Here is a 19,624-nt window from a genome sequence, read left to right as displayed (position 1 = left end):
TCAGGCTGGCTGTCACTTCCTATTCTCAGAGAGACTTACAAAACATGATACTAGAGATTAGCCCTGAATTTTCACATCATGGCCTTGCTGTTACAGGCTGTATCACTGACTGTAGTAGGCACATCCTGACATTTTTGTGTCACATTTCCCTCTTAATAAGGATGTTAGCTGAACTGCACCTTAAATTTAAACTTAGATCTAAGCTTTGATGCGAGAGACCCACCTGTGAAAAGCTCTACCCAACTGCCATATCCAAACATCTTTTCTTCTCCTTCCAAGTATCCAAGTGTGAACATTCTCTATAAAGGGCTAAACTCACAGTAAGAAGTAGAGGTCTTGCTTTTAAGTGCCTCTGGTGAGAACTATATTGTTGACATTTAACTTGAGGAGACATCCCTGGATATCTGTTTTTCAAGCTGTCATTAATGTGAGCCTTTTAAAATTACCTTTCATTGACTTTGCTCGGTTCTTCCTTTTGAAGAGTGATGGTATAGCCTTTCTTCAGTGTAAAACATGGGCCTCTGGGACATCTAGTATGTTTTAGTCAAGCTCAAATTGTCTTGTTTTTAGTGAGTCTTGTGCAGAGATTGAATCTTAGGAGAAAAGAAGTGCAGAAAGAATACAGATTCTTCATGAGTGATGGGTTAGCTCTGCACAAATATTTTTTCTGTGTGAGGGGAATGGGACTTTGAATGGTACCTCTGTCTGGATTCACAATCCAGGTCTCTGTTGGAGGATCAAAGGAAGCAGAGATAGTATGAGAGCATTAGATTAGTAACATCATACTGTTTTAGCACTTCAGTTTCTGAGATCATTCTTCCATTATGTTATTCTCTTTTTACTAAGAGGATCTATAAAATATGTCGGATGCTAAATGAAAGGTAACATGGGATCAGGATTTCTCCTTCGCAGGCACAGGAGTTAATATTAGAATTACTGTTCTAACATCAACAAGCAAGCAAGAAACAGGACTGGAGTGTTTGGGATTGTACCAAGGCCAGGTACCACACACAAGCGGCAGTGTCACTGCACCTCTCGCCCTGTGGGTCAGGGAGCACCTACAGCACTGCCTGCCATCTGTTAAATTGTTCCACTTGGGTGTTGCTCTTTCACTTGACAAACTGATAAGAATTAAAAATCCAAAAACTTTGAAGAGTCTGCAATTCATACCCTCCAACAGTCATTTACTCCATAGGCAGGAAATTGGTCTTTTCCAGACAACAACCCCAAACATGTAGCAGTGACAGTCACTGAGAAATAAGTTAGCACTTGAATGAAAGCGTGGAAGAGTAAATAATAATCCATTTGTTCTTAAGATGCTACATTTGTGTGATCTGAAAAAAACAATGATAACTAGTATCTCATCTTGCTTTAAGCAGATCACCACACCATGATCTTGGTAACCATTATGTGAAGTGTAAAATTTGGACAGGAATAAATTTATAAAACTCTCATGAACAGAGAGGAAAACAATCAAATGCTCAATTAAGTCAGAAAGCTGATAAAACAGCACATTAACAGAGCAGCCAGTAGTGGATTTGGTTGTGCATTAATGCTGTGAACCATCAAATGGACAAAGACAGTTGGTGGTGTAGTTATTGCTGTTACTATTCTAACTCAAAATGATCAAAGATGAATGCAGGTGTTGATCTATACAGTCCTGCAGTCAGTGAGCCAATTAAAATGCCATTAGAACAGCCAGAGTGTTCAGGTACAGGGAGAGAGATCTAAGCCTGAGCTGTGCTGTTCCCTGAGCACTGCTTTGGTAAATATTCTTCCTGGCTTTTGGATCTACCACCAAAGTCTTAGAATGTAATAAAACCCCAATGCAATGAAAAATGAACCTGCAAGGGAAAAAGAATCCCTGTGTGAATCCTTTTGTATAAATATGCAATTCAAATTTGGGTGGGGTTTTTCAATCTAAGAGATATAAAATGCTCAACTATGTTTCTGCCTCCTTCCTCTTTATAAGAAAATCAATAAACAGGGGTTATCAATTTGTGCATACAGAGATAAAATTGTTTTACTTGACTGTTTTAACAAACCATCCTCACTTAGCAGAAATACAAATGCCAAAAAAAGTTTTTTCCAAAGTTTTGAGTATTTGCTTTTATTTTAATTCAGTCTTAGGGCTGATGAATTGTCTTGAGTCCAAAACAAGATGAAAAATAATTTAGGGATTGATACTTCCGTTTCAAATGTCCTTCGTATCCATTTTTTTATATCATCCCTTTTTCCCTCTTGCCCTTGCTTCGAAGTCAAGCCAAACTCACAATTTTACTTGCTTTTGTTTTGAGACCTGTCAAACTCCCTTGGTTTTCCCTGTGGTTTTCTATTGGATTCAAAGCTGGCTTCAGTTTGTGGTTCAGAGCCAGTTCCAAGTGGCCTGGGGATTACAGATGCCTTGCCACCAGAACAAAGGAAACTGCTTTGTGAACTCTGGCAGAGCTAAACCCTTCCTATTTCCAGTTGAGAGAGTAGGCCCAGTTCTCTAACTAGTCCCTTGAAATAGAGAATTACAGATCTTTGTTTCAGTGTGAAAATATAAGACAATTTTTTTTCTTTGTACTATGGAGTGATTCTTTCTTTTCTTCCCTCTTCCTGTTTCCCAGATGACCACTCTAGTAGAAATAGAATCCATTGGAAACCAATTCCCATGAAAAGTGAATGATTTGTAAACATTTCAGAAAAGACAAAGTATCAAAAAATGCACTTTCAGACTCGAACGTTATTTCCTTTGCAGATATGTGGAAAAATGTGTGCAGCCTGACAGGTTCTTTTGGATTCATATATTCTCTACTTAGATACAATTCTTATTTGGCCTCACAATACTAAGATCATCACTGGAAGTCCTTCAGCTTCTTCCTCATCCACCTGGAAGATACTTCCTTTTTTCCTCCTTTCAGCCACTGATTCTGGCAGCAGAATCCAGGTTACCAGCCTTCATCTTGTTATCTACTGTTCTCTTTGTGTCTAGTTTTCCTCATTAAATATGGTCATACAACCTAATAGATATATAATATATATATTACACATAATGGCCCTGAGATTAACTCAGTTGTTTAGAGCATGGTGCTAATAATGCCAAGGTCATGGTTTTGTTCCCTTTATGGGCCATCACTTTAGCGTTGGACTTGATGATCCGTGTGGGTCCCTTCCAGCTCAGAATATTCTGTGACTCTGATCCTTTCCTGCCAGCCAGAGACTGCTGGGAGCACTCACCTTCCCCACCAAGCTCCATGACCATGTACTGAAAACAAATGTGGCCATCTGTTTGGCTTTTAAAAGAAGAAAAGCAAAAACCATAGGATTCACGCTAGTTAATCTCCACACCTTTGCAAAAAAAAAAAAAACCAACCAAAACCAACCAAAACCCAAGATCCTTAACCATAAACAACTTAAACGCAACTCATGAAGGAGGGCCCTTGTGTTCACAGGGGTCCTGAAAACAACTGGAAAGAAAGAACTGAATGCCTCCCAGCACAGCAGCTCTATGGGCTTCTCCATTGATCCTCTTTCTGATCCTCTGTCCTTAGTTCTCCCTCAAGCTGTCACCTTCTGGAGAGCATAAATGCTCCAGACTCCACAAGGGAGGGAAGACAACAAGAAAAAGTCAGATGCATCAGAGGACTAGTGAGGAAATCCATACAGCTGAGGAACAGCTTGCCTAGCACAGTGTGGAATGGCTCACAGCTTCAACAGACTCAGCTCCCAGACTTCTCCCTCAAAATTGAGGAAACAGTGAGGCTGTTAAAACTGCTGTTTCCTTTTGCACATGATTGGAATGTAACTGTTATCCCAAACTGACTAGATTAAAGGAAGGCTGCTGCTGCTTCAGTCCCTGGCATTCCTGCAGAAGCTGCCCTTTTCTGAATTACCAGCAGTAGCACTAACGTGAGTGGCTGGTGAAGAAGCAGTCATAAAGCTTTCAAGTCTATTGCTGTTGGCTTAGTGAGGGCTTTCTTCGTCATAAGCCTGAATAGATTTATTGTCTCGGTCATGGAGTGTGAACAAAAGTGATAGTACTCACCAAGCACTTAGTTTCCTCAATTCTACTCAATTGTAATTGTAACTAATGAAAAGAATACTATATTTTTAGGTCCTGGTTCCAGGAAGCATTTTAAATAGAAGTAGCCTCCAGCACTGTTCAAAATACAATCTAAATAATGCAAGATTGTTAGGAGAAAATGCAGCACTATTAAATAACACCAAGCAACGGACAGCTATTCAAAGTCATAATTCTTGATTAGCCTTGATCATTATTACTGAGTGCATGTGACCTTAGTTGCACTCAATAATACTTAGAGTCATTCAGGAAAGTTAAATAATCATTACAGATTAATTAGTATTGATTATACTGACTGATTGTATCATATTTTGTGGATTTTCAGTGCTGTATTAGGAAGTGTTGAAACTTTCAAATATGTTTTTCTTCCTACAAGAAAGCTGACTCTTTTCAAAAGCCAGTTTGGGAAAAATGATTTATGTTCCCTAATCTGTATAATATTTCTGAAAAGCCCACCCCAAATGATGAATTTTTTTTCAGTCCAGAGAATTTTTCTTTCAGGTAAAATAATATGTTTTGTGCAGTTTGTGAGGATGAGACTTTATTATAGCCTCTCAACTGAAACACGTCATGGCAGCATGGAAAGTGAGCCTTTCCACTCCGAGGTGAGGGAATGGAGAAAATACCCACTGATTTTATTATATAAATGTACAAGTGGCATTTTGAGGAGAAGGGGGTAGGAAGGACAAAGTCTGTGGTTCTGCTGAATACGTAACACTAATGATGCCAAAAATGGGAGGTATCTGATGGCTGCCTGCTGATTTGCCTTGCAAATGGCTCTGTCTGCCAAAACCTGCTCATGGCACACCTTTGACGAGAACCCATTTGCAGTGTTTTGTCAGCACTTGTTTAGCATGAAGCTTTGAGCTGTGATGAAGTGTCCCTGTAGACCTTTTTATTTTCTTCCCAACTACAGGTTCACTTGACAGAGTGAAATGTGGAAACGCTGCATAAGAAAAGATTTGTCATGGAGCATGTTGGATTTTTTTTTTAATTAAAAGCATTTTCATGGGTCTAGTTGGAGGGAGTGAGCAGCCAGCATCATTAGTGTCAGGGTGTGACTGATGGATCACTTTCCAGGTGCACAGGGCACCCTCTTGTCTCAGCTAAACCAGTTTATAGCAGAGCTATGATGAAAGAGGCAGTGGCAAAGCCAAGATACCTCCCACAAAAGCTCTGCACAGCTCCTTTTGATGGGAGTAACCACCCAACATGACTGGTTTGCTTCTGGATTTTTTGGTTCTGGTGCAATCAATTAAAATGACAAAATGATGCAGGATGGGTGGAAGAGCCACATTATATTGTGGGTGGTTCTCCGAGCACGTCGTGGCACGGAGCAAGGGGCAGAGCTGGCAGCCTGGGCTGCAGCCACCCTGCAGAGTGCCAGTGCCTCACAGTAACATCATGGCAAACACCAGTTTGGGGGGTTTATTGTGTGTCTGATAGCTCTGTTAAAGCTGCAAGGCTGGAGGAATTTAATCCTGTTTTTATGATCATGCAGCATGGCAGCTGAGCTGGTTGTGTTTATTTTGCCTTGATATTAAGAAAAACTGGGCATAGCAATCCTCTCCCTGGATTTAGCTGTCAGGGCTCTTTGGTGCCCTGGGCCCCAGAAAGCACTGCCCCATGGCCAGAAAGGGGTCCTGGAGAGCCAGTTTTCCAGACAGGAGCTGCATCCATGCTGAAGCAGGGGAATGTATGAGGAGGAAGAGGTGGCAGAGAGTGCCCAAATCCTACACCACTAGGGGAGGGGTAGAGGAGGTAAAAAAAGATATGAGAAGAATGTGTTTTAGCTTTTTTATCTCTATCCTCACCAAACCTCTTATAATTCAGAATTAACGAATTTTTTTTTCAAGTGAAGTCTGTTTTGCCCATGAAAGTAACTGGTGAGACATATCCTTGTCCTTATCTTGACCCATGAGCTTTTTCAGTTTGTTTTCTCCTCCCCAGCATTAAGGGGGAGTGAGTGAGCAGCAGGGTCAGCAGCTGGTCCAGGTTTACACACCACAGTATCATATGCTGAAGGATTTTGTACAGCAGTTCCTCCTGAGGGAGAAATCCTTTCTGTGTGTGATGTGCTTTAACATCCAGCACATAACCCTCCTTCTCGAACATGCAGCACAGACTACTAGGGTGAAATCTCCTGATGGTGGAAGAGAATGAAGGTGAGGAGGAATGTGTGGGACACACAGAAGAAATGGGACAGTGTATTCTGACTGACATTTGAGGTGTCAACAGGTTCCTGTGTTCATAGGCTTGCAAGCTTGAAAGAGCTGCTGTGCTGGGTTAGATCACTTGTCAATAAAATTTCTACAAGGTTCTTCATAGGAAATCAGAAGTAAGCTTTTATATTTTCTAAAATTCCTCTGTGCTGGAAGACGCAGCATGACAGTCACTATTTGAAGTGTTTGTGAAGATGTGAGTTTAACAAAGAAACTTACTGTGTTTATACAAACACAGTAAAAAGTAGGATAAATTAAAACATCTTTCTGTCCCTACAGAAACTCAACATATTGCATGAAGGTGTCCATGTCCTTGACGGTAGCTGAAAATGAATCTGGGCTTTGCTACAACAGCAAGATCAGATATCTGGAAAAATCAGAAGTCACTAAGAGAAAGACAATCTCCTGTCCTGATATTGAGGATTACAAAACAGCCGGCCAAGAGCCAGATGTGGTGTGGTACAAGGTAACTATTGCTGTCTTATTGTTATTGTACTGAAACTGTACAAAACTTCCACTGTTTTCAGTTCGACTCTTAGTGGTGGCTTTTTCTGAGGCATCAGTGATTTGTGACTGATCTGGAGGTTGTTCTCCCACTATTACAGTTTTGCAGGCAAAACTACCCAGCATAGTCATGGCCCCACAGAAATCAGTATCAGCAAGGATGTTCTGTGAGAGATGTCACCTGCTCTAACAGCAGTACCACGTTCCCAAACCACAGTGCCTCAGTACCAGTTTGTACCTTAGTGCAATGTTTCCCTACTTGATACTGTAGTAGAAAAAAAGGGAGGCAACCTACAACAGAGCCAAAGGTGTACCAGCACCACCAGCTTCAGTAGTGCTACCCAATTAATTTTTGTTGAGTCTGTTGGGTAATTTCACCAAGACTTGTAAAATTCTACCAAAGTATGCTGAGTAATTTCACAGAGGTGTGTTTCCTTTTGCTGAGGTAATTGCTGAGGTAATTCATGGAGTAATTGTACTGAGGTCTGTTGGATACTTTTTTTTGCTTGCCAGGTAATTTGTCTAGCTGTACCTTCTCCAAGGCCTGTCAAGTATGTCACACCACTTGCATCAGCAGGTATATTGGTGATGTGCTTCTGTAGCTCCCCAGGACAGCAGAACTAAAATGTGGGTTGGCAGGTGAACATCAGATACTGAGACCATAGCAAGGTCTGGCAAATTTTACCTGTTGTCTGGACTTGGCCCAATATCTGGTATTTGAAAAGTCCTCAGATTTGAGTTGATGCAAGAAACAGTAGAGAAGAAAGATCTCAGAGTCAGAAGGAATCAGAAATAGCTAAGTGAGCAGAACAGCTCAGTGGGATCTGTGGAAAATAGAGTTTGGATTATAGAGGAAAAGACAGAAGGAATTTAGGACAAACTTGATTCAGGTAATGAAGACAGAAACATACAAACTAGTTAAATCCTAAATTTGGAGTGCTTAATGTGCCAACCTTAGTAACACTCTATAAACATAGTTATTTTGTGTGAAATAAGTACTATGTGCAGAGCAGCAGATTTTTTTCCCTCCTTAGCAGATTGCATCAGAAAAGAGCAATTATAAAAGTTGTCATTTATTTCCATTTTTTACAAAAATCTCACATGTTCTATCTTATAGTGACAAAATGTGTGCCATAACCCACTGTTAGTGTAAACAAAACTTTTCTTTCAACTGTTAAAGCTCTTTCTCTCAGCATATGGGTGGATATCTTCAGTGCTGTTCATATGTCAAATATATGTATTTAGTTGATCATAGGAATTTCCTGTGTTGGAAGGGGCCCACAAGTCCAATTCCTGTCTCTGCACAGAAAGTCTGAAATCTTGGAGAAAGGAGGGTACCAAAGAGAAGCTGCTTCTTGCCCTGTCTGCCTAGGTATAACTGAACACCAGATCACTGAAGATCTCATTTTCTGCATGAGCACACTGAAAAATAGTCTGGCAGGAATAATCTTCAGCTGTCATGGAGCAGAAATCAGTGTAAGGGAGATGCACGTGCTGCCCCACACCAGCGTTGCTTTGTACTGCCCAAGAAAGGGAGTGGAAGGCTCTGTCCCAGACACCCACACGTGTTGTCCGGGTTGCACACACGGGTGCTGTGACACCAGGCTGGAGTGTGACAGCTGACAAGTCATCACTGTGTGAAATTGAGCAGAATTGATGTGTTGAATGATAATGGTGAGACAATCAAAGTCTACAATCTTTAGTCTACCTTGATAATGAGAAGAGACATTAGTGGGATAACCTCTTACAGACACCTTCTTAGCTCTAACTATTAGGTGCTATTATTTGGCTCTTAAAGAACATCTGTGTTACCTGGACCTGAGTCAGGAAGCTCAGCGGTGTGAAATGTCAATATTAATGTTATGCAGAAGGTGTGTATGTCTGGTTATCTCTTGAAATTTATTCTTGAACGTTCTAGAGAATATTATGTTAATAACTGTTAATAGAAGTCTGCCTACTCAAAAGAGCAGAAGTTCAGTTTCTAGAAAATAATATAATTAATTTTATTTCAAAATACTGCGATGGATGGTGGGGTAACCCCTATGCACTGCAGTCTGGTACTCAAGACTGTGCATTGTGAGGCAATGTGAGTAACAAAAAGCAGATTTCTTCTCCCAAACAGTAATGCCCAATGGTACTCTGCTTTAGGATCTGACCCTCACTTTCTGAAGGAGGAATGTGATTCCAGTCATACCACACTGGATCCTCAAATTTTCCCTGTCTACCTTGGAGATTGAGTTTGATGTGTACATGAAGCCATCTTCTTGTGCAAATCTGCTCCAGAGGCCCGGAGTGGGGGGCAATTCTATTCATTATGATGAAATAATTAGAGAAGATTTTCATCCAGGTAGGGAACATAAGTTATCCAAGAGAGCATTAGATAAATTAAGTATGAGGAGGTCCTCAGTGTTTTTTCTTTATATGCTTGCCTGAAGAGGAGAAATCTTTGTGTACAGGAGAACCTGCCAGTTTGCTGGTAGTCAGGGAGTTTGGACTTGTGACTGATGAAATACCATCAGGCAGGACAGTAGTGGTCCAAGCCCACTGTGTGCAGGACTCACTCTGCCTTCCAAAAGGCTTCTCTGTGTTGAGGGATTAATGAATCTGAGCCAATAATTGCATCAATTTACAGGGAGTTAGCTGTAATTTAAACATGCTCTTAATTATGCCTGAATAGATTTTCCCATGCACACCCGGTAAGTAATAAAACCTCTGCTGTGAGGATTTGTTTTAACAGTAGTATGAACTTCACTTCTGGCTAGAATTACACTGCATGAAATATTTATTTGTAGAGATTTTCTCAATTAATGCCATTAATATATACGGAGCTCTGTAATGTCTGTTAAAACTGTTTTGACAAGTATTGTGAGGATTTTATTGAAATAAATGAATGTGTCAAGACATGATTGAATGATTGGGATTTAAGAGTAAGAACAGTTTCATGAAAAATCAGCTGGCAGAGGAAAAGTTATATTACATCTTGAATGTGGAGTCTTAATCCATTTCCATCATCTCTTTTCTACTACTGGGTTGAAGTAAGGGCTGTGAAAACAATCAAAATGTCAGGTGTAGGACAGGTAGTTGTTATCTACCCTAGAAAAATAAGAGTTGAGGTGCTGCCACTTACATTTCAAGGAAGAGAAACAGACCATAATAGTGCACAACTCCAGTATTAGGGAAAAAAACCAAACCAAAACATTTAAGATGTCTAAGAAGAATAAATCGTCTTGGAAAAGAAACTTTTCGGATTCTTCTACTAGGTAAACATAGTGCAAGGGCAGAAACAACCAATTAGTTGGTTAAAGGCTTCAGAGAACTTAGAGCACTTTCTAGTACTTGAAGGGGCTTTAGGAGAAGGCTGGAGAGGGATTTTTCACAAGGGCAGGTAGTGGTAGGACAAGAGGGAATGGCCTTTAGCTGAAGGAGGGCAGACTTAAATGAGATAATAAGATCTTCCCTGTGAGGGTGGTGAGGCACTGGAACAGTTTCCCAGAGAGGTTGTGGATTCCCCATGCCTGGAAGTGTTCAACACCATGTTGTCCCTGCCCCCATGGTAGGGTGTTTGGGACTCAGGTGATCTGTAAGGTCCTTTCCAACCCAAACCATTCTGTGATTCTATGAAACAAGTCATACAATTGAGCACTTACCTTTTTAGAGAAATTAGCAAACCTTTGACAGTAAAATCCACATTGTTTTCCCAATATGAAGACTAGTTAAAGTTTTATTTGTTTGTCAACACTTTTTGTTGCTAAAATGCAAATTGTTATGATCGTTTCAGCTTTTCCACTTTTTTTCTTTTAGATTTGTGTATTAAATACATAAACAGACATTTTCAACATATTTTTATAAATCCTGCCTAGTCAGTAGAGGACAAATTAATTAGCTGAAATTTGGGAAAGAAAGGCTTATAAATAATTTTTAAAGTGTTCTAAGTAGATACAAAAAGAAATAATTAGGAAATTATGGCATAATTCCACAAGAAAAATTTCTCTCTGTAAAAACACAATCACACATTGTTTGAGCTAAATCATTAATCTCTATAGTAGTAAAGGTGTTGCCCTTATTCCAGATATGTAGTGTATAAAAATATAAGGCATATAAAAATGTATCTTCCATCTCTTTGCTCCCATGCTTTTAAAAGTAAAGTAGAGAATATAAAACTGGTAACACATGATAAGGAATTACAGTGCTGCACTAAAAGGTGCATATCTGAAATATGCTTACTTTGTGTGTTCTGGGCATTGTATTCCTTCTAAATTAGGATTGAATAGAACAGAATCATATTCTTTGCCCAGTGTTCAAATTTAGTTACTCTAAGTAGGTGGTTGATGTACCTTTCAATAGCTCTTAAAATATTGAGCACAAATCAGAAAGGATTTAATGGCCTTTCCTGGCTCAGATCTGTGTCCTGTGTGAATCTCAAGCAGTGACAGTGCAATTTAGTAACAAAAATAAGCTCTGACTACTCAGCACAGCAGATAGGATCTGGATTTGATAATTCTTTATCACTAGTGTTAACTAATGTTCACATACAAGGCAAGATCACACTTCCCTTACAGCTGTACTTTGGAAACAGAGATAACCTGATCGCTCTGTCACCTGCAGTAGTGTTGCACAGCTTCAGAATTCAAAGTCTGACCACATTGTAACTGGGTTTGGCCTCCTAGGGATAGAGATAATTCTTCAGTGTTCCATTTTGAAGTGTAAGTCCAGAAGCTTTCAGTCCTGTCTTTTTATTTCCCTGTTGTTGCCCTTTAATCTAGAATCTGACGTAGATTTGGAATGTGCGTGGTGTCCCATGAAAAATTTATGTTTGTGTCATTCTGATCTCTTGCTGTGATACAATACATTTGCATGTTGACGTATTTTCTTGTTTGGTTGTTTTCTTAAGAGAAAGCTTTGTTCTATTTTGTTTTCTGTGTTCCTGACACTGCTGTTGCAGATGAGCAGAAAAATGGGGCATAGGTCTGGGCTTGTCACCAGTCTCTGAAGTTGCTGAGCCTGATGTAACTGCTGTGAGACTGTCAGCTGCAGTCTGAGATCTTACTGCAAGTTGCAGCCTTGAGAGAGGGAGTAGAGGGGCACTGAAGGTACTCAGGCCCTATGTTGCTTTGTGTTCTCTGGGTACAGAATTAGCCAGACCCTCCAGAACTGTCAGGAGTACTGAGTGTGTCAGAGAACTGAGAAAGGTGTGATTTTGCTGCAGGCAGAACAGGCTTGATATTAAAGATATTTAGAAACAATAAGTATATAATCTTAAGGTGCCATTTTCAAGAGACAATGATCAGGTTGGGCCCCTGCTTTCAGTTCAGAGCATTCCAAGAACTATTTCATTATGAATACCATTATTGTACAAGGTGACTGATCTGCATGCAAGGATATGGTTTATTAGGAAAGGGAGAGCCTCTTCTTGCACAGTATCACACCCTATACAGAAGGACTCAAATGCTGTTCCAGTGGGATCACGAGTTGTAGTGATGAACCTAAATCTGCCAAGGACTGCCTGGTGAAGTCTGTGGGACTTGCAGGCCTTCAGGACCATGTATTACATCAGAGGACACATGTGGGAGTGATATTACATAGAGCCTAGTGATGGAAAAAGGCTGAATCAGAGCTCATCAGGTGCTAGAGAAGCCAGTGAGGAGAAACAAGACTGTAAGGAAACCAGGCTTCTGAATTCTCTTGCTCACTGTTCTTCCTGTTTTCTTCTATTGGTGAATGGTCCTAGTCTGGGACTATGTGTAAAGTTTGCCTCCAGGCTAACTCTTAACAAATGTTACCCTTACTCCCTTCAAACAGAGATGTATTTTAATAGTCTATCCTAAAATAGAGGTCTTGGCAGTTGTTATCAAGATAAAGAGAAGATGCTTAACCATTGCTTCAGGGCACCATGTATTAAACACAGCCCATGTGATATAGTAAGAATTACTGAACCTTAAAAACATATCTTCTTAATTCCAGTCTCTGAATTAATTCCAGTTTCAGATCTCTTTGCTTTCTGAAATTATATTTGAATTTTAATTGCAAATATATTGAGGTGATTGTTTACTTATGTTTAGTACTGAAAATCTGATCAGTCATCACTGTCTTGTCTCATACAAGCCAAATAATTTTGTTAATGGATTTTTTTCTGCAGGAATGTAAGCCAAAAATGTGGAGAAGTGTTGTAATTCAGAAGGGAAATACTCTCTTAATTCAAGAGGTCCAGGAAGAAGATGGAGGAAATTATACCTGTGAGCTAAAGTTTGAAGGCAAGCTCATACGAAGGACAGTTGAATTGAAGGTTACGGGTAAGAATCTTTGTTCTATGCCAATAGAAAAAAATAAAGCTTTGAGATAATAAGAAAAAGTGTGTTTCACATGTCAGTGAAACTGTTTGATAGAAGTAAGTCCAAAGCAAATCCCAGTAGCTGAGCAGTCCAAACCTGGGGAAATTTATATTGAGATCTTACAGTATTACACAAAAGAGTATTTCTGCTTTTTGCTCTGTACAAAACCTGGAAGTGCTGGCTATAAAGCAAAAGGTAGAGCAGACCTAAGTCCTTCCTGTACACTAGAATTAACTCAGTCTCCAGTTTTGTCTGTAGTGCTGAATGGAGGAAAAGTGAACTGAAGCAGTATAACAGGCTTCCTTATATCAAACTGAATTAGTCTATTTGACATTTCTAATATATTCTTGAAATAAAATTCTTCTCTTTATTTGGAGTGGAATCCATTTTTTTATTCGTATCATTATTCCTCATTTTCAATGAGTTCTTTTCCCTGTGTGCCAGACTCATATGTCATGTGACTCTTTTTTTGTCCATTTTTGACCATGGACAGATCTCTACAGTATTGGTTTGACCTACCTGACCCCAGACCTGTCAAATGAAGATATAATACCTGCCTTGTGGATAGTTGCTATCCTAAGTAGCATGCTGGTCTTCAACCAGAATGTGAACTAAGTTTGACAAAGGGAAAATGAGATGCCTTTAATTCAATTCCCTGCGATAGGCAGTCAACGCTCTCCCTCTCATCATGACCTTTCTAGTCGTGTGTTCTCTGCATTATTTAAACACTGGGGTATATTCATACTTCGGAATTTAAGGAATTTTTTCTAAACTAACTATTGTATTTATTAAAGCTATTTCTTTTATTAAAAAATTATGACCTGAATTACTTAAAAAATGTAAATATGAAATATGTAAGTGTTCTCCTTTTTGCGAAATGCTTGAGAAGCAGATTTTTCCCCTTGTAATTTGGTGTGAAATTCATGTTGCATTAAGTTTTGTTGAGTTTATAAAAGCACATATGTAACACCTTTTCCAGATGGAAATGTTTGGGACACATATCTGGTGTTATGTGTTTGCCGGTTGAATCTCTCTTTTCATTTATCTGTCTTACTACCTGATATAGGGTAGTAAGTATATGTAGATGACAACCTGAAAATACAGAAGGAACTACAAATTTAATAGATAGAACCATGTAAACATATTATCTCACAGTTTGGTGCTTCAGCAACTTCCTTTCTCTTGTTTCTGTTTCAGTTTGTGAATTTTATGTGCGTGTGGGTTTAGATCTTTGTGGGAGAGAGGTCAAAGAAAACTTGTACAACAAATAGCAAAGGTTTGCTTGTGCTGTGTGTCTGGCCAAGGCAGGTGGAGGCCCCGAGGCAGCTCAGGCAGCCCCAGCTCCAGCAGCCTGCCCGAGGCTGGTTATCTCTGAAAATCCAGACTCCACATCTCTGGGCCAGGCTGTCCCAGTGTTCAACCACCCTCACAGTAAAAAAGATTTTACTTAGGTTTAAACAGAATTTATTCTATAATGGTTAGTATATCCATTGCCTCTTTCACTGGGCACCACTGAGAACAGTCTGGATCCATTTTCTTTACACCTTCCCCCTAGGTGTTTATACACATGGATAAGGTTGCTATGAGTCTTCTTTTCTGCCAATCAACCCCCCTAGCTCTCTTAGCCTCTCCTTGTGTGATAGGTAATCCAGTCCTTTAGGCATCCTTGAGGCCCTTTGAAGACTCATCCCAGTAAGTCCATGTCTTTCTTGTAATGGGATTGGTGTTGCATTGGGCCACATTGTTCACTTACCTGAAAATTGAGTTCTCATCAAAATACTGTACGAGGACAATCTAAAGTGAGACCAGAGATCAGACCACTGAACCTTCTGGTCTTTAAAATCCCTATTAGTAAATACTGCTGAAGGGATTACCAGCAAACCTGGGGTAGAGTTGCCTCTGCTACCCTGCAACACAGATGTGGAGAAAAGGATCTTGCCTGCTGCTTTCTTCAGCAGGAGCTTTGTAATGCTGTTTCTATTGCATCCCAAATTGGCATTTATTGGCAAGTAGCTGGGTTCCTCCAACATAAAGATTTTGAACAGAAAGACTTTTTTGGCCACTGCTAGCAGCCATGGTAACCTGAAATTGTTATTAAAGGGTTATTCTGAAAGTGAAATGTGCAACTCTATGTCTCCCTCGAGCAAGGAAAGCTGCACTTCCATGGAGAGAGAGGAAGCTGGCTTAGATTCCCTGTAGTCTGTCAGGCATGTGCTAAAGTACACCATATTTGAAATGCCAGTTAAGTGGTTTAAGTTATTTATCCCTTGTTTGTAAGACAAGGGCCTTCCCTTTTTTAAAGTCACATTAAATCCAGTGCATGAGGTTTTTATCCCTTTGGGGGGATAAAATATGTAAATACAGTATGAAATGACTGATACTCAAGAGTAAATGCAGTATGGGCATCTAAAGAGTGAAACTTGAAATCAGAATAAATGCAGTGCTGACATAACAGAAGTTGGAATGACAGAAGGAGGTTTAGGAAAATTTGAAGGTGCAGGTGCCATAAGGACCATTTTAACTTGCTGTTGGTAAAGGTAATCAGAAGAGTTAATAGTATACAAGACTAATGCATCAACTATTGAAGATGTGATCCCACAAGGCAGCCTGATCAAGGTTAACAGCAGACAACAGAGCAGTGGTGTGCTGAGTGAAGCATTACTGTCTGTTTGGGATTCATATTAGTGTTGCTTAAGGATTTATTTCTAATCAAGTCTTTAAATTAGCGTCACAACCCTGCTGTTATTAGTTATCCATCGAACTTCCAGTGATGTCATTAGAGCTATTAGAAGGTGCTGCCTTAACTTCCTGTGCCCAAGTGTCAGTGCAGTTGCCTGAATGACTGTGGCAAGGGTGGTGTGTCCTGATCCTCAGGCACTGCTTTCCTTGGATCCTGTCTTGCCTTCTCACTTTTGCAAACCCAAATGGAAGGTCTCAGTGGGCCAGCTAAAGGTAGGAGAGAAGTTCTACTCCATTTCTTCTTCTGTGACTGAGTCATGGTAAGAGCAACTGTGAGATAATGCGTAAGAAAAAAGCATCTCCAGAGTCAGAGATGGAAACTGAAAGCCATCAGTATGATGACTGGCCACAGGAAGGCAGACTGAGGGACCTGAGTGGTATTAGCAGGTGAGCAGAGCACAGAGCAAACAGGTTAGATGTCATTTGTGGAAAGGGGCATGGGACTACACACAGCTACAATACAGGGTTGGCAGTGCCATCGTACGGCTGCAGCGGTTAATGTATGGGTGAGTGTGATCTGGATGATAAAGGCTGCAGCTTTTGGGGTTGTAAGGGAAAGGCTAACAGCCTAGAATATATTTGAAAAATGTTTTGACACAAGGTATTTATAGGGACAAAATCCCAAGCTACAATACAGTACTAATGAGCATTGCCTAAATCCTGGTGTTTGGGTGCATTTAACAATAATAGATTGTCAACAAAACAGCTTTTTCATCACTAGTTCTTCATGGATTCGTTACATTATGCAGACAGATGTGAAACAAGACTTGTCAGCCATTTTTGCTGAAGAGAAACATGACAACAGTGTTATTTCTTAGCAAATAATATGTAACCCTTCAATCAGTGTTAAAAAAAAAATTAATAGAATATAGTTTCACTTTGCTTCTTGGTAACTTTGTTGTGGACAAAAACAAGTGAGATTCCCAACTGTGATCTAGGGTTCTCAAGCCTAAAAACATAACAAAAACTCAGTTTTTAATTAGATAATAAATTAGACTGCCTTGATACACAGAAAAATGAATGTGTTAATATAAAGTTAATCTACATATAATCTACAATATCAGAATTCATTAGTTTTTAATAAAATTACAGCTATTCAGGAATATCAGCAATCATAAGCATGTTAATGAGTACTGTTAAATGCAAGTGTTTATTGAAGAACAATTATACTCTTCAGATAAAAAGAAAAATCCAAACATAAAAAGCCACATTGGTTTTAAAAAGGCAGTTTATGCAACCTCTTATTTTACCCAGGCCTACCAACCAGTTCACTCTGGTTTGTTGCACAGCAATGTTTCAGTAGCTTTGGGGGTGAAAAAGTGCAATTGGAAAAAACACCTGCTATGTTTACCTGCTGCTTCAGCCCTCTTTTTGTTTTGGACCACTGGTCTGTAAGGAGACAGGATGAGAAGAAGATGCATGGGGATGTATTTTGGAGGTTTGGGAAAGGGTGACCCCTTGAGAAAGGAGCCAAAGCTGCTCTCACCGGGTGGCCCAATTGTCCCCTGACAGATGGGGCTGTTTTGCAGTGATGTGCTTTTCCATGGGCGGCTGTGCTAGTGGAGGAGGTTACCTTGTTCTTTCTGCTGCCTGTGAAAAGAGGTGATTTGTGAACTTGTACTGGTGAATTATTTTCCAGTTTGACAGCAGAAGGTGGTCATCTGACCAACTTCATAAAGTGCTGGTGATGAATTGCAGCGACACACTGGAATTACTGGACGACTCCGTCCAGCATCCCTGTCCTCCAAGTTTCCTTCAGCCTCTACTCTGGCATATTATCCATAGGCTGCTAAAATGCCTGGCTGTTCCTAAAAGTCATTTATGCAGCAATATTTGTTTTGACCATCGTAAATGACAAATTATTCCACATGGCTACATGAATTGAATGATTCCGCCTGAATTCACTCTTTGCTCATAGTTTTTCAATTAAATTCTTTCAAGTCTCATTACATTGCTCACTTTTCAAATTACACCTGCTGCTGTTGCCAGATTTTGTTTGTGGGTTTGGGACCCCTTTGTTAGCACAAGCAGTTGATGGCAATTTGCTATTTTTAAACCAAAGGGGTGAATTGGATTTAGAAAGGCAAATAATTAGTTTTACTTTCCAGGAGCTCTAGGGATGTATGGTGAGAAGCTGACACAAAATAAGTGAGGATATGAACTAAAAGTATGTCTACTGTTCGGTGGTAGTTTCTTTTCTGCACATTTTTAATGCTCTGTAAACTGGGTATGCTGTTTTACATTATTGGAAATCTGGTGACACCTTGGCAGCAATCACTGGGTGCTGATCAGTACAAATTTACACCTGCAATAATCTGTGAGTGCACTCTAAGCTTTATCAGTTTACAGTAGATAAAGTATTGCCATCACAATCATACAAATGACATGTTGACTGACAACATTTTTGGCTGTTGACAGTTTCCAGAACAACCAAAGCAAGAAGTGTTAAGATAAAGTAAAAGCTTATTTAAACTCAGCTGTAATATGTCCTTTGGAATTCAGACTATTATAAGGGATTTACTTTCATATTGTAAAATATAAGAATTGGTATTTGCTTAAAAATCTGAAAACATGTAATTGTGATTCTCTCCCAATGGCATTGAGTTCTGGCATGAACAGTTTACTCATCTGCAATGAATTTATGAAATGGTTCAGTGTTGCTTAAGTAGTTACTTATCCAGGGAAACAGTTTAGCTCTGAAAGGTCACTGAGCTCTGAATATTGTTGTGTATATGTACACAAAAGCAGGGCCAGCATAAGACACAGGTTAAAAAACAGGTGGCTGAGAAGTAGAAGCAGATGAACTGAACCTGTTTAGCAGTTTTCTGCAGTGACAGGTACTGTGTTAAGGACATGCCTGTCGCACAGAGCTCTGGTCTGTGGAGATTCCTGAGTTAGCTCTGAAGGAGCTTTTCCAGCAGAGCTCCTTAACATGTTTGCATGGCTTTTGGTACCCAAATTAACTCTGACATCTCTGCCTGGTGTTGCACTCTGCAGAGAGGGCAGAGCCTCTGGGTCCTGGTGGAGGCTGGACATGTTCTCACTCTTCAATTGTTGCTTCATATATTCTAAACTCCGTTTCTTTGGAGATGGGATGAAATAGATGTTGTTACCACTGTTTTATCATCAAATAAGGCAGTAACCTGTCAATTAGACCACTGTGTGAAAATCACATTCATTTAAATTTATGTAATTTTAACATCAAAGATCATATTGAAACATTTTGCATTTCTTGTTTTGTTGTGTTAAATTGCTTCTTTGTTGTGAGCTATTTTAATTTGATTTGTGGCTGTACAATTTGTAGCAACACATATAGCTACTAATGTATATTACTGGAAATTTTCAGCATTCCTGAAATGTTTTGATAGTTCCTACTAAATTTTTTTAATTGATATTTCACAGGGAATTTCTTATGAAATGCCAAAATTTTCACCAAATGTAGGCTCTTTCCTGGCAGCACTCAATACCTTGCCTAATCCCTGGAATCTGAGAGTTTCTTGGAGTGCAGGGGTGTTCTGTTGCTGCTTTTGGCCAGCAGCTCTGGTGAGAGCTGTTAGCTCCCCACTCTCTTATTTATTTCTATTTTCAAGCATGGGTCAGAGAGCCTGTTGTCTCAAATAAAGCAGAAAACATTTCAAGGAAAGCCTAAAGCAGCCTGTGAATTTTCCTGATGAAACAGCCTGAAAAGCACTCCGAGGTAAAACATGGTGACGTGCGTATGGTGGGAGCTGGTCTGGCCTTCAGGGCTTGCTCCTCCTCACACA

The 19,624-nt window shown here is 39.8% G+C and overlaps 1 protein-coding gene across 3 annotated transcripts in view; it reads left to right on the top strand.

Annotated features, from left to right (window-relative positions):
• IL1RAPL2 (interleukin 1 receptor accessory protein like 2) overlaps positions 1-19,624 on the top strand; it is a 377,416-nt gene that overhangs the window by 204,400 nt on the left and 153,392 nt on the right. For all 3 annotated transcript variants that reach the window (XM_071569169.1, XM_071569167.1, XM_071569170.1), the window contains exons 4-5: positions 6,568-6,754; positions 12,929-13,082. In XM_071569169.1, the coding sequence (XP_071425270.1) occupies positions 6,568-6,754; positions 12,929-13,082 (341 nt within the window). The remainder of the gene's footprint in view (positions 1-6,567; positions 6,755-12,928; positions 13,083-19,624) is intronic.

This window comes from Pithys albifrons, chromosome 14, assembly GCF_047495875.1.
Source record: "Pithys albifrons albifrons isolate INPA30051 chromosome 14, PitAlb_v1, whole genome shotgun sequence".
Classification (NCBI taxonomy): Eukaryota; Metazoa; Chordata; class Aves; order Passeriformes; family Thamnophilidae; genus Pithys; species Pithys albifrons.
Note: the sequence above shows the minus strand (reverse complement) of the source record. Positions and strands in the feature narration are given on the sequence as shown.